Genomic DNA, 15,021 nt, shown 5'->3' on the forward strand with positions numbered 1-15,021 from the left:
GCCAGGACCTGCAGAGAAAGTTACCTGGCATGGCCCAAGTGGTCCCTAAGAAGCTGACGCGGCGCGGGCGGTCCCAAGAGAAAGCTTGCTACAGGCTGGCGGCCGCGACCACCTGAGACGTGGCACCTGAGCCTGCGCTGCAAGGGGAACTCCCGCCGCCCCTGGGGAAAGCAAGTGACCCCACCGGAGGGCACCGGGGGACAACAGAGCAGCGGCGCGCGGGGAGCCAGCGGCAAACAGAGGGGACGCAAGGGCCTGGAGATGGCCATGGAGCGAGGGCTCCCCTCGCGCGGCCCGAGCAAGCGCGCTACAGTCCCGGGATCAGAACTCCGGGATCCTGAGCCAGGCACCTGGACATCCCGAACGGGCTTTGTGGCTGCCTGGGTCCCAGCAGCGCGCTCCGCTGCCCGCCCACTCCCCGCCCCGAGCGCAGTCCCCTCCCTCGGTCCCGCCTCCTGCCCCGACTCCCTCCCTCCGCGGCTGCAGCGCCGTGCTCCCGGCGCACTCGGAGCCCGGCTGGGACCTGGACGCGGAGGCGGGGCGGACGAAGGACCGAGTGCAGTAGTCGAGCACGGCCTCGGGGACCAAGTTTGGCCGCGGCTCCCGGAGACCGAGCGGGCGTCCCCGTCACTTGCAGTCCCCTCCTTCCACCTCGCATCCTCGCCCCGGACCCACTAGCTGCCGGTGAGGGACGCAAGCCACGGCCGGGCCAACGCCGCGACGGGAACTTGAGGTGAGAACTTTGCGCTCCGCAGCCTCGCCGGGCGGGATTGGACCCCGCGCCTGCAAAGTCGGGCACCAGGGAGCTGCACGTGGCGTGAGTTGGACTCCCCTGCGGGGACCGCAAAACCTGCCCCGGGGGAAGGCTCGGGCGATGGAGAACCCAGGAGCAGCCGCGGGTGGCATTGTGGAGAGCGCTTGCCAGCGCACTGTGCGGGTCTGGAAGGTGGCTTCCAGTGGGGAGAGGGGTGAGAGGGGAGTGGTGGCCGGGGAGGCGGGGAGGGTCTCCGGAATGTGGGATGCGCAGCGCGGGGACGTTCTCCTTGCACGCACCCCGGCTGGAGCTGCTTCCTGCCTAGGGGCAGAGGTTTTTGGGGGTCGCGACTCTGGGGTGGGGGTGGGGGCGCGCCTGTGGCTCGTGCATTCGTTCCAGCCTCAGGTACCGAGTGGTGCATCCTCCCCAGCGGGCCTTGGTGGGAGCGTCCATGAACCGTGAACTCCACAAGCGTTTGTTGAGTGCCTGCTGACCTGGACGCTGAGGGGCACGGCCGCCCCAGGGTCAGGAGAGGCAGTGGTCTCAGCTTCGGGGACTCAATACCAAAATACCAAACAAGTCTGGAGCCTTTGATGGGAAAGAAAAGAGTTTACTCATTCATTCTTTCATGGATTGGACAAAGATGAGTTGAGCACCTGCTTATGGCGACTCCCCATACCAAGTGCCCTTTGCGCTTTCATCTAACCAGTAGCTATGGAGCTGGTCCTGGACAAGGATCTGTGAGCAAGAAGAGAGGCTGACTGGGACAGAGATAGGGGGGACACAGCCTGCCTGGGCAGCCATCTCTTAACCCCCCCGCCCCCCCCCTCACACACATGCACTCAGGGCTATGTGTAGCAGCTACTGCTGGAGCACAGGAGGTTCGAACTGGGTACTGGACATAAAGGGGAGGAAAAAGCTCCTTGGGGGAGGATGGTGATGGGGTAGAGGGTGATGGGGATCCATCTCCCCAGGATTGCACTAAAGCTGTCCCCTCTGTGTGTATTTTCTTAAACACCAAAAGGGCTCCGGTGTCCAAGGCACCTAGGTAGGTGTGCTGACACCTGGGATAAGGGGTGGGGGGAGCGGCAAAGCGGAGGGTGCAGGAGCTGGGCTGAATCACTGCGGGAGAGCAAGGGAGGAAGGGGTATACTGCTTCTGTCAGGTCAGTTCACTAGGATCTCTGACTTCCCTCGTACAGCTTCAGGGGGCTCAGGGCAGGACACCTCCAGAACACGTATGGCAGGACCTGGTGTGGCTAACATATTGGCTCCTGGCCAGGGTGTGGCATCTTTCTGGAGTGGGCTGCTCTGACTGTGCCAGAGGCACCTGCTGCGTGGAGAGGGAGGGAGGTGAGGATGCAAGGGCAGGTATCAAGCTGTGGCCCCTGGGGACAGCCCTCCTGGGTGCTGGTCTAAGTTTGTCCGTTCCATGGAAAGATATCTGTTGTGGGACCCACTGCAAGCCCAGAGGGAACCGCAAGTGAGCTGCAAATGAGACAGCCTTGGTTCCTCTCTCTCGAGACTTGAGGAGCCAGGCTGTGGCTGCCTCAGAGCCTGATCAGGGGCAGGTCAGGGAGTCCCTGTGAACCTGACCCAGGCTGGGCTTGGAGAGCAGCAGCGTATGGAGGTTGTGTCCTGGAGCCGGAACTAAGGACTTCTCCCCCTGGGACTCCCGTGGAGAGTCTTGCCTGAGCTCCATTCTCCACATACTCTTTTCAAGTGGGTGATAAAGAAGAGTCAACATTTCAGGTTGCCAGAGATCTGGGACTGCGTTCTTGGTTGATTCATTAAACTTGGAAACGGAGCCCTTGGATGGGGAGACCATGGCTAACCAGCATCCTCAGAAAGAAGAGAAAACAAGGGAGGGCCGGAGGCAGGCAGGCGGTGAGCACAGGTTGCCACCAGTTGTCGCCAGGGCAGCCCAGCCTGCGCTGGGTCCAAATAATTAGATATGCGATGGATTTGCTCCATATCTGAACTGTGTCCAGGCCTGTCCTCTGTCCTGTGGTGACTTTTGCTTCTTACCTGCTCTTCCAAAGGTAGGTAGTTGGTTCAATGACGCTTCCCTCGTGATCAAATGTCCTCTGCCACCGCGTCCTGCTCCCCAGGGGACCCTGTTGGGTACCCATGTGTTCTCAGATGTTGAGCTACAAGGAGGCAGACAGGAAACAGCCTCCATGTATCTCCCGGCTGAGGGCAAGCCCTGCCTACTTCTATCTTGCCAACAGCAGAGGGGTCCCAGAGGCGGTCCTTTCTATGGTGGGAGTGGGGGGAACTCTGACTCTCTCCATTTGGGGGCAGGTGAGGGATAGAGGGAGAAGCACAGCTCTCAGCACAGCATCCCCCTCCAGGGGTGTGGCCCCAGTTTCCAGGAAGCAGATCTGAAGTCCAAAATGATTGGATTGTGTCGAGGAGGGAGAGCAAGTGGCTGAGAAAGACAGATTGCCCACATGGGCACAGCCTCTCCTGGAGGCCCAGCAGGCCAGGACCTGGGCCAGGCTAATGGCTGGATCTGTTTTGATTAACGATTTAATTGGGGATTAATGCAGCATGACCTGCCTCTGAGTCAGCCCAGCTAGGAGCCCTAATCCTGACAGATGGGGACTGCCACACTGACAGTGAACCACGCAGTGTCTGGGGAGGAGCAGGTGGGGAGAGGGGGCCTGGGACCCCTGCCTGGAGGGAGTGGTGACAGGTGAAGCAAGGAGTAGCAGCAGGAAGCCATGGAGCTACCCTGGGCAGAAATTCCTGGCAGGTGGTCTTAGCTCACAGGTCTCCTCTAAGAGGTCAGAAGTCCAAAGTACACTAAAGCATGGTGTCTCTGGGAGAGGAGCCATTTCCTGGCCTCCACTATGGCTACTCCAGATAGCCGCCATTCGTTGCCCCTGCGCCCTGCAGGGCTGGGCTGCCACCTGTGCTGTCCTGCTCACATCTTCCCAGAAGCCCTAGTGGCAACCTAGGACTGAACCAAGTGACAAGGTCTGGTGATGTCTTGCACTGTTCTTGTGTAGCTGTGAAACAGACGTGAAGGGGTGTCCCCTATCCTGGGCAGCTGCCTTCTTCCCTCCATCCCAAAAGACTTCCTAAAAGCCTGTCTACGGAAAATAGATTGGAGATCCCGCCTCCTGGCGCGAACAGCGGCCAGAGGCTATAGAATGCTGGGGTCAGAACTGCGGCTTGGATCCCACAGAGCCATGCCTGGTCTGGCTTTACGTTGCCACTTTGTGGAGCTTTGCTCTCCCCATCAGTACCATCGGGGTTTTTAAGGCCAGGCTCGCACAGCACAAGCACCTGTCACAGTGCTTGTCCCTGGGGAGTGTGTTGGCCAGTGAGGCTGTGGCTGCCGTGGTTTATAACACAGTGCAGGCACTGCTGTCTTCAGCAGCCCTCCTCCCAAAAGACCACCGAGAGATGCTCAGAAGGCACAGGTACGAGATAGGAAAAACAGAGTAGAAGGAGCCCAGCGGTTTGTGGAAACCCTACGGGGATATCCTAGCAGTGGTCTAGCAGCTGAGACAAGGCAGGTTAGAGGAGTTTCCAGAATTCTTGTGTCCTGGTTGGAATGCAGCTCCTGTGTGCAGTGCAGCTCCACCCTCCAGATCCTCCTGGCAGTGCTGTGAGATAGCCATGTCCTTCGGGGCTTGGAGAGGCTCAGGGAAGCCAGAAGGCAAGAGTGTGGGTGGGTGGCTCAGGCCACAGAGGTGGCGGCAAAACCCCACACATGCCCCACTGACTGGCCTCGGGGCAAGGTGCCCCTCCAGACCTCCAGTCAGGCACCATGATTGCTCATCTTTGGACATGTGCACTCAGCCCAAGTTGGAACTTGTTAGCATCGTCTTCCATCCAAGAGGAAGGATGAGATGTCACAGGGGAGCCGTGAGTGGGTCTCTGGGCTCCCAAAGGAGCAGGTGAGGAGGGGGTGCCCAGCCAGATAGCGCCTCTCACCAGCCACCAGGGTTCTGCTTCTCTGTGAAGCTCTCCCCTAAGTGGCACCCACAGAGCCTTCCAGAGCCCCGGGAGCACCAGGCAATAGGGTGGAAGACGGAGGGCTCCCGCTAACACCCAGAGCAGCTCTTGTACTTGTAGTCCCTCTAGCCCTCGAGAGCTCCAGGTGTTCTTGGCAGCTCCCTTTTCTCTGGTTTTGTGCCCTTCATGTCCCGCATTGGAGCCTGGATAAAGCCCAGGGTGATGAGAGCTGCGGCCCCCACTTCTCAGGTCTTTTTCTTGCTGCCTGGGGCCAGCCCAGCTGGACATCTTCCTCCTCTCTTCCAAGGCTGCCTCTTCCCCTGCCCTTGCAGGCACCTTCCACTCGGTTGCTAGCAATCCTTAAGTGTGCTTCAGTCCTTGCAAAAGCTGTGAGGCTGTGTGTGCTCATTTGCAGGAATGGCACAGTGTGGCAGCTTCTCTCCTTTTCCACTCAGCTCCACGTTTTCAAGACCAAAACATGTTGCCAAACCTGCATCTTGTTCATGGCTTCTGACTCCTGTGTGTAGTCCTGCCATCTGTACTTGCCACAACTCACTCATTCGCTAAGAGTGGCCACGAGGGGGCCCCACAAGGACACATTGCTGTGTCCTGTCCCTCTCTCAGCCCTGCCTGCCCGGGGCAGGCACTGAATGAAGGATTTGAATGCAAAGAATGCAGTGCCGACCTTGCCTTCTGCAGCCCCGGGGCTCTGCATGTGGGAGACAGGCCCAGGAGTAGGATTCCTAGCACACGAGACACAATGGCCTCCATGTCCCTCAGCACTGCCTGGAAACTTTCCCGGGGTGTCCCAGGCTGTCCTGCCATGGAGTGCTGGGTTTGGGCTTCAGTGGGTCAGATCAGAAAAGGAGACGCTGTCGGTTGGTGAAGCTGTCTGTGGTAGATGACAGGCCCACCCAGGCATCTATTGAAGGCTCACCATGAAGCAGATGTGTTCACCAGATCATCTGTCTTCAGCCTCACCATTGTGGGAAGAGGCAGGAGCTATTCACAGCCCCATTTCCCAGATAGAGAGACTGTGTCACAGAGGTACGTGAGGACATGAGCCCAGAGCTCCTGCCTTCAAAGCCAGCAGGCCCTGAGCCTGCCCCAGCCAAGGAGCACCAACTCCTTTCCCACTGGAGTGAATGGCCTGAGCTGGTGATTGGCTGTCAGAGGTTTGCAGTGGATCTGCCTCGGCTAAGAGGGCCACCAGGTTCATCGTCAAAGCCAGTGGTGGCCTGGAGTCCATCTGTGCTGGATCCCTTGCACACCATCTCCTTGCCGTGGAGTCTCAGGAATTAGGACTGGGGAGTAGACAACCATTTTGTCTCTCAGTTGCCTCCAGAGGTGTCTTCTTGCACTGACCACCTGGACTGGATGTGACACAGCCTTGGCAGTGACACTGCCCAGGCCCCTGGCTCTGGGTTTCACAACAGCTCTGCAAGCCTAGACCCTGGCTTCCCCACAGGAAGGTCAGAGCTGCACAAACACACTCATGCACTTACAAACCCACATATTCACATACATGTTCACTTACATACAGAATCACATTCACACATATGTACACACACTCATACAGAGAGACACACTCATGCACAGACTCACATATACACACATTCACACTTACACATACTTTCAGGTCATCTTTGGTCATGCATCATTGTCCCAGCCCTCATCCCACACACAAGGAACTGCTCTTCTGCACGATTCACCAAAGTGCCACCTGCTTGTCACCCCGTGAAGGTACTGCCCTGGATCTCTTGCCTTCAGCCTGCACCAATCCCCCCCTTACCCCCACCCCCCCGTGCATCTCCCATCTACCCAGGTCTTCAGCCCCCTTGCTTTGTTCAGCCTCAGCATCTCTTTTCACAGTGACTACAGTGGCTTCCACCATCTATTCTCTGCCCTTTGCCTAAGACACCTCCCAGCTCGGGTATTACATCTAGGAAGCTAGCTCCTTCCAAGGTCCCCTCCTCCAGGAATCCCTCCAGAACCCTCCAGCCAGCGCTGCCCATGCCCCATGGTCATCCTTCTCCATCCATTGTCTCGCTCTGTTCCATCACAGCCCCCCACTGCAGCCTCACACTGCTCCTCTGTTGTATTTAGAGAGGTCTCCCCCAGTGAACGTCGGCTTCATGAGCCCGGGTGGGGTTTGTCTCATCGAGGACTGACACACACAATGGGAGTGGTACGAAACCATTGAACAAATGAATGAATATTAGAATGAATGAATATGAGACCCCCTGGGGCCTCTCACCTCTGCTGTGGCAGTCTCCTTGTCAAATGGTTTTGTTTTCCTGAGGCCCTCAGTGGCAAAGTCCCTGCAACGCAGCGTGCTCTAGGGCCCCACCTGAGGTCAAATGAGAGACCAGCATGCCAGGCTGGCTACCAAGCAGTATCACTATCCAAAACTGCCCAACGTGGGGCACTGTTTGATTGATGAACTTGACTCTGACGTTGAAGATGCCCCCAGGAACTGTGTCTATTCTCCGTGTAACACTTCCCAGAACCCTGGCCTTGCAGGGTGCTCAGGATCCAGGAAGCACACACAGCGCAATTTTGGAACCGGCTGCTGAGCCCCGGGGCGGGAAGTGGCTGCAGGGAAGCTGAAGGCTGGAGGGGCTCGCTGAGTCCTTGGGCCTTGGTGGGAGAGGTGCGCTATTTGCCTCCACCTCCATTCTTGCCAGATGCAGTCGCTGCTGCTTCTTGCTGCTGCATTTGGCGGCAAAGATAAAGCAGCGAGCTGAGAAAAAAATTTTACCCTCTGAGAGCAGCGCTTGAAACACTTGTTCCCACGCCTCCGAGGGATCCTGGCAAGCTTTGCCTGAGGAAATGGGTGCCAATTTTAGGTGAAGTTAAAAAACGCACTCGGTGCTCTGAGATCAAACCGTTTTTATTTCAAACACAGGTGCACCCAAGTTGTCCCAATCCCAGTCTGGGAAACAGGCTTTCTCCAGAGACGAATGAGTAGGGGAATGGGTTTTCCTGCGAAAGCCCCTGTCAAAACCTTGTCTCGCATCCCCACGGGGGTGCGGTGGGGTGCCCCTGCTCCTGTCCGCAGCTCAGAGTGACCCCACGGCATTGGGACCCGGTTTTCCTGGGATGGCCGGGCCATGTGGATGCCCCCTTGCTTCCAGCAGGGACTGACGGGAGAGCGATGGTTATCTTCTAAAACAAAGCACCAGACTCTCACTAATTCCACCTGTATCAGCTTGATGCCAAGGGAACAGCCTGCAGGACCCACAGGGCCACGAAGGGAAGTAGAGTCAGCATGAAGAAGGCGATGGGAAGGCTGGGGGCTGTGGTGGGCTGGAGGACAACTGTTTCTCAGAAGGAATTTGAGCCACGTGTTGCCAGATATTCTGAATTTTTAAGAAAAGCCAAAAATATGGATTTAGCTTTTTTTTTTACATGGAATTTCTCAATTTTTGAAAGCTTTTCTGAGCCAAGCAAAATATTTGCTGGATTTGCGGTGGAACCAGACGCAGGCCCTGAGTCGGTGAGGAGGAGGAGAACTCGTTCCGGTCGTGCTAACCCTCTGCTCAGAGAGCTGGGTGGCACGGAGTCCCACGAGCACAGGGACCTGGACACGCCCGCCTCTGTAAGCAGGGTCCTCCCTGAGAGACACTTCCTGGGGCCCCAAGGAGCAAGGCCTGCTAAGAGGGAGCGGGGCCTTCACCCAATAGCACCCACACCCGGCCGGCAGTCAGTGCCATGGAGATGGGGGCCCCGCTTGTCTAGGGTGGGGTGGACAACTTAAGCCATCTTCCGCTGCCATCTCAGGTACATTAGCAGGGAGCTGGATCGGATGCAGAATGGCTGCCACTCCAACTAGTACTCCATTATGGGATGCCAGCATCACAGGTGGCCCCCGAGGTTAGGGTTATGAAGTGAAGGGCAGCTCAGGCTGCCGTAAGAAAACACCACAGGATCCAGCACTGTGGCTCCACAGGCTAATCCTCCCCCTGCAAGCACCAGCAACCCATATGGGCACCAGTTCATGTCCTGGCTGTTCCATTTCTGATCCAGCTCTCTGCTTATGGACTGGGAAAGCAATGACGGTGGCCCAAAGCCATGGGGGATGTGGAAGAGGCTCCTGGCTTCTAGCTTTGAATTGGCTCAGCTTCAGCCACTGCAGTCATTTTTATGAACTAAAGGGTGGTGGATCTTTGTCTCTCTCTTCTTCACTCCATAAATCTGTCTTTCTAATAAAAACAAAGAAATCTTTTTAAAAGAAAAAGAAAACAGTGCAGGCAGAGTGGGCTGAGCTGGCCTCGGCTTCTCCAGGTTCTGGAGGCCAGAAGAGGGGACAGCAGATGCCTCCCTGCCCTTGTCAGGGCCGGCCGCCTTCCGCGGGTGCAGACTCCCGTGTCTGGCTGAGTCCTCCCCAGACCCAGAAGGTTCTATGCCGTCTTTTCCTTTTTGTTGTTTGAAAGACAGATATACAGAGAAAAGGAAAGACAGAGAGAAAGATCTTCCATTCGCTGATTCACTCCCCAAGTGCTCGCAATGGCCAGAGCTGAGCCGATCCAAATTCAGGAGTTTCTTCTAGGTCCCGTATGCAGGTGCATGGTCCCACGGCCTTGGGTCATTTTCTACTGCTTTCCCAGGCCCAAAGCAGGGATCTGGATGGGAAGTGGAGCAGACAGGACACACACTGACACCCATGAGAGATGCTAACACATGCAAGGTGAGGATTTAGCTGTTGAGCTATCACACTGGGCCCTTTCTCTTCCTCTTTTTTTTTTTTTATTGTTTATTTTTATTGGAAAGTCAGATATACAGAGAGGAAGAGAGACAGACAGGAAGATCTTGCATCTGATGATTCACTGCTGTAGTGATCACAACAGCCAGAGCTGAGCTGATCTGAAGCCAGGAGCCTGGAGTCTCTTCCAGGTCTCCCACACAGGTGCAGGGTCCCAAGGCTTTGGACCATCTTCGACTGCTTTCCCAGGCCACACGCGAGGAGTTGGATGGGAAGTGGGCCTCCAGGATTAGAACCGGCATCCATATGGGATCCGGGCATGCAAGGGGAGAGCATTACCCACTAGGCTACCATGCTGGGTCCCTTCTCTTCCTGTATTAACAGGAACACCAGTCCTGCCAGGCCAGGGTGGTTCAAGTCGCCTAACCTCACCTACGCCATATTCTCTCCTAAAACCCTACACACTACATCTTCTCCTAAAACCCAAGGCAGTGGTAGTTGGGGCCTCAGCCTCAGCGGGGGAAGGGTGGGACCCAGCAGAAGGCGTACCCAGGGCTCACGGCGTGTCTCCCCACTCTCTCCCCAGGTCCCAGGGGGATGTGAAGGCCCAAGATGACCCTTTTACCAGGAGACAACTCCGACTACGACTACAGCGCCCTGAGCTGCACCTCGGAAGCCTCCTTTCATCCGGCCTTCTTCCCGCAGGGCCAGTCCATCAAGGGAGTGTTCTACCGCAGGGCGCAGCGCCTGCGGCCCCAGGACGACCCCCGCCAGGTCAGCCCGCCCGGCGGGGACCGGCGGCGGCAGATCATCATCAACGTTGGGGGCATCAAGTACTCGCTGCCCTGGACCACACTGGACGAGTTCCCGCTGACGCGGCTGGGCCAGCTCAAGGCCTGCACCAACTTCGACGACATCCTCAATGTGTGCGACGACTACGATGTGACCTGCAACGAGTTCTTCTTCGACCGCAACCCGGGGGCCTTCGGCACCATCCTCACCTTCCTGCGGGCCGGCAAGCTGCGGCTGCTGCGCGAGATGTGCGCGCTGTCCTTCCAGGAGGAGCTGCTCTACTGGGGCATCGCCGAGGACCAGCTGGACGGCTGCTGCAAGCGGCGCTACCTGCAGAAGATCGAGGAGTTCGCCGAGATGGCCGAGCGCGAGGAGGAGGAGGAGGACCCACCCTACAGCGACAGCCACGACAGTGACGGCCTGGCCCCAGCCACCACTGGCCGCCTGGGCCGCTGCATGCGGAGACTGCGTGACATGGTGGAGAGGCCGCACTCGGGGCTGCCGGGCAAGGTGTTCGCCTGCCTGTCCGTTCTGTTTGTCACCGTCACTGCAGTCAACCTGTCGGTCAGCACCCTGCCCAGTCTCAGGGAGGAGGAGGAGCAGGTAAGAGACTTGCTGAGGTGAGAGAAGCTGGTGAGGATCCGAGGCAGCTGGAGCCCTCTGCATGGCATCCCCAGTGTCCCCTGCTGTTAGCCTCCCTGTCACCAGGAGATGCTGCCTGGTCATTGGCTGTGCCTGTCCTGCTCTCCACTCTGCCCGCAGCTCTGCTCTGCCTGGAACAGGGTTCGGCATAGATGAGCACTCAGTCACTGGCTTAGTGTGATTTTAACGAATGTCTTTATTTAATGATAGAGCACCAGGTTAGCACTGTGGTGTGGTAGGTAAAGCCTGTGCCTGCAGTGCTGACATCCCACAGGGCACTGGTTCAAAGTCCCAGCTGTTCTACTTTGGGTCTCCCTCCCAATGTGCTAGGAAAGCAAGAAAAAAAAAAAAAAAATCCAAGTCCGTGGACTCCTGCACCCATGTGGGAAACATGGAGCAGGCTCCAGGTTTTCGTAGCTCTGGAATGGGGCCAACTCTGGCCGTTGCCAGCCATTTGCAGAGTAAATCAGTGGATGGAAGATCCTTCCCTAACAACAGTCCGGCATGCCTCCTGCAGTCTCTGAAATCACTGAAGCAGAGTCTCTCTGCGTTACCCAAGGGAAGTCCAGGTCCAATTTGTGTCCTTAATCACACAGGGGCAAGTCCCCAGGTCCCAGGGACTTTCAGAAAGTTCACAAGAGAAAGCACACGTGGATCTCAGTCTGCTCCAAAATACACATCTAGTCATTCCGCTTCCCACACACTTTTTGAACCTTTTGCCCCAATTCAGACTTGAGTGCCAACATTCCAAAGTCAGGTGGTGTGCATACAAAAATTCTCATTTTTAGCTTCTTGCATTTGAGTGCCTTCTGTACGCAGGCTCCACAGGGAAGGCCGTGTGACTATGATCAGGACAAGTTTTCCAACCTCAAGAGGCTCCAAGTCCATCCCGGTGGAGGTATGATGGGACACAAGACCCCACCGTACACCTCCACGACCATGAGCGTGAGCCTCAAGAGGCCCTGTGTGAGACGTGCAGGGACATGGCTGGGACTTCTTGGAGCAGGCACAGTCCAGGAAGCCTTCCTGAAAGAGAGGATTTGCCAATCTCAAGGTGTCCCCCCACCCTCACCCCTGCCTGTAACTAACAGCTCCTATCTCCAGCCTCCTAGAGAACTCTGAGAGCAGGACCCACGGAACCCGCTCGTGCCCAAGAATCCACATGCCACCTGAGCTAGAACCCTCTTCATGCTCCCTCTCTGCCAATGGCCCCTGCTGAGAACAGGGCCTGGGTGCACTGCCTGCGGTCTTGTTGGACCCCAGACTAGGCGGACGAGCTGGCAGCCTGCAGGCCAGACCCCACTAGAGGATGTCCTTTCACGGCATGTCAAGAATGAATGAGCACCTGCACTTGCATCAGCCTTTCGTCTGTTTCACCAATACCTCTCAGCAGATATTCTACTGGAGGCTGGGGCTCTCCGGCTGCTCTGCACCACGAGGCAGCCTGAGCCTGAACTGGCATGCACAGGAGGCAGAGGGTGGGAAGTGGGGCGCAGAGATCACAGGGTACTAAGCATGACCACCAAGATCTCCAGTGGATTCTGTGTCCACGTGCTTGCGTGGCCCCTGTCTGCTCTGCATTTGCAGCCCCATCTGAGTTCCGTGCAAGGTTTTGCCACTTGATACCCAGGACAGGCCTGCATCAAACACCTGTTGTGCGCCTGGCCTTTCTGGGCAGCCAGTGGCTTGCACAGAGTGCCCTGTCCCTGGGACTGGAATCTGCCAGGGCAGTTGGGGGGGCGAGGTGTAGGCAGTAAGCCTGAGAAGTAGTAACTTACAACACCTCCTGAGAAAGGATGAGCTCGAAGAACCGGTAGCTCAGGATAAGAAAAGTTGGGGTGCAAAAAAAGATGAGTTTTCATCAGAGAGGTTTCCCTGGAAAACCAGGAGCTGAAGAGCGGAAGGCAGGAGCCACACGGGTGTTTGTGGGTTGGGGAGACCAGTGAGGCTGTGGCAGGAGAGCCGGTGTGGTAGGAGAACGTCAGAGAAGTGATGGATGGACAGATAGCTCAAGATTTTGTCTCCAGGTCCCTCTAGAGCTGTGTGGGTCCTGAGTGGAGGAGAGCCATGGTCCATGCCCTGGGTGTGCCCCTGGCTGGTGTACAAAGTGGGTGGTAGGCAGGGGGGAACCCAGGAGGAGGGAGCCATGGCTGTGCAGGTGGGCATGGCCAGGGACAGAGAAGTGGTTTGCGCTCTAAGTTGATGGACAAAAGGAATTCAAGGACAAAGCACTTGTTCCAGGGGTCTGCTGGGAGCAGGGAGAGTGGCACTGAGGGCCTCCCCACTCCTCAGCTGGTCTCCTGCCAAGGATTTGGTGGGCAGAGGAGCTGGGTGGGGTTTAGCTCGTAGGAGGTGCCCTTAGGGACACAACCTAACCTCGACCCACCTGTCACCTGTCCCCCTCCACCAGGGCCAGTGTTCCCAGATGTGCCACAACGTGTTCATCGTGGAGTCGGTGTGCGTGGGCTGGTTCTCACTCGAGTTCGTCCTGCGCTTCATCCAGGCGCCCAGCAAGTTCTCCTTCCTGCGCAGCCCACTCACGCTCATTGACCTGGTGGCCATTCTACCCTACTACGTCACGCTGCTGGTGGACGGTGCGGCCGCCGCAGGCCGCCGCAAGTCCGGCGCCGGCAACAGCTACCTGGACAAGGTGGGGCTGGTGCTGCGCGTGCTGCGGGCGCTGCGCATCCTCTACGTGATGCGCCTGGCGCGCCACTCCCTGGGGCTGCAGACGCTGGGGCTCACAGCGCGCCGCTGCACGCGCGAGTTCGGCCTCTTGCTGCTCTTCCTGTGCGTGGCCATTGCGCTCTTCGCCCCGCTCCTCTACGTCATCGAGAACGAGATGGCCGACAGCCCCGAGTTCACCAGCATCCCCGCCTGCTACTGGTGGGCCGTCATCACCATGACCACCGTGGGCTACGGCGACATGGTGCCGCGCAGCACGCCGGGCCAGGTGGTGGCGCTGAGCAGCATCCTCAGCGGGATCCTTCTCATGGCTTTCCCGGTCACGTCCATCTTCCACACCTTCTCGCGCTCCTATCTGGAGCTCAAGCAGGAGCAGGAGCGGGTGCTGTTCCGCAGGGCGCAGTTCCTGCTCAAGACCAAATCCCAAGACAGCGACATCCTCTTCGAAAGTGCCTCCTCCGATGGCAGAGACCCGCGCTGAGCCCGAGCCACCGCAGCGCTTCTGACCACGGGGAAGGACGTCTGGCTTGCAGCTGGGGGAGGGAGAGATGGGTGCCGGCTCCGCCCTGGCTGCGCTCCCTCCCAGCCCCAGCCCCTGCCCCTGCGTGTCACTCCCGCCCAGAACACGGCTTCCCTTCCCACCCTGTGACCACTGTGCCCAGAAAGGACTGGCTGTGTGGGGCTGCGGGTAGAGGAAAATAGAGCAGCCAACACCAACACGCCCTGTCCGTCCGTCTCTCTGTGTATCCACCTCGTCTGTTGTGCTCATGCACTGTGTCCCAGGAAAGGAAACAGGAAGGGGAAGAAAATGCCTTCCCTGGAGCTGCTGGAAAAGACGGAGTGGGCAGAGTGGGCAGACCCACGGGCCAGGGGCTGCCAGGACCAGAACTGGGTCCAGGGTCCCTCAGGCCAGGGGCCCCCGGGAGGGGGGGGGCGTGGAGGAGTAGGGTGAGCTGGCCTAGAGGCTGTTGCCTCTCCATCTGACATTCTGTCTCCTTCCTGCCTCCAGCCCTTCTCCTCCCTTCTTCCCCTTTCATATTCTCTCTCTCTCCCACCTTCTATTCTGTTTGATGTCTTACAGTTTGTTTTCAGACTTTGAAGGCACCCCTCACCGCCTGTGAGCATCACTGACCACAAGATGGAATGGCTCGACCAAGTCTCAAAGCCAGGGTGTGTTTTGGTTTAGCACGTGAGGGGAAGGGAAAGGTTTTATGCAGCTTGCCTGAATCTAAATCTGAAGTCACATGGGACTTAGTACTCCAGGCCAGCAGTCCCTGGCCCCCATAGTGGTCTGAGAGGCACAAACAGGAGCCCTGAAGGCCTGCCTGTGCCCCAGCAGATGCCCCCAGGCAGGTCAAACTGCACACATGGAGAGATCTGGCCCCAAGTTCCTCCTCAGTTGGCACCATGGGAACCCTAGGTGTGGGCACGGGGAGGGTCTTTCTGCACAGGGCACCCTCACAAGCGTTTCCCCA

At 57.7% G+C, this 15,021-nt stretch overlaps 1 protein-coding gene across 1 annotated transcript; it reads left to right on the top strand.

Moving 5' to 3' along the window:
* Positions 1 to 470: 470 nt before the first annotated feature.
* Positions 471 to 14,032, top strand: KCNG1 (potassium voltage-gated channel modifier subfamily G member 1). The gene is made up of 3 exons (XM_040981056.1): positions 471 to 733; positions 10,014 to 10,822; positions 13,272 to 14,032. The coding sequence occupies exons 2-3, from the start codon at positions 10,040 to 10,042 to the stop codon at positions 14,025 to 14,027; spliced, it is 1,539 nt and encodes a 512-aa protein (XP_040836990.1). The 5' UTR covers positions 471 to 733; positions 10,014 to 10,039; the 3' UTR covers positions 14,028 to 14,032.
* The last annotated feature ends 989 nt before the right edge of the window (positions 14,033 to 15,021 follow it).

The sequence above is a fragment of the Ochotona curzoniae genome, unplaced genomic scaffold (assembly GCF_017591425.1).
Source record: "Ochotona curzoniae isolate NIBS_2020 unplaced genomic scaffold, NIBS_Ocur_1.0 contig_3520, whole genome shotgun sequence".
Lineage (NCBI taxonomy): Eukaryota > Metazoa > Chordata > Mammalia > Lagomorpha > Ochotonidae > Ochotona > Ochotona curzoniae.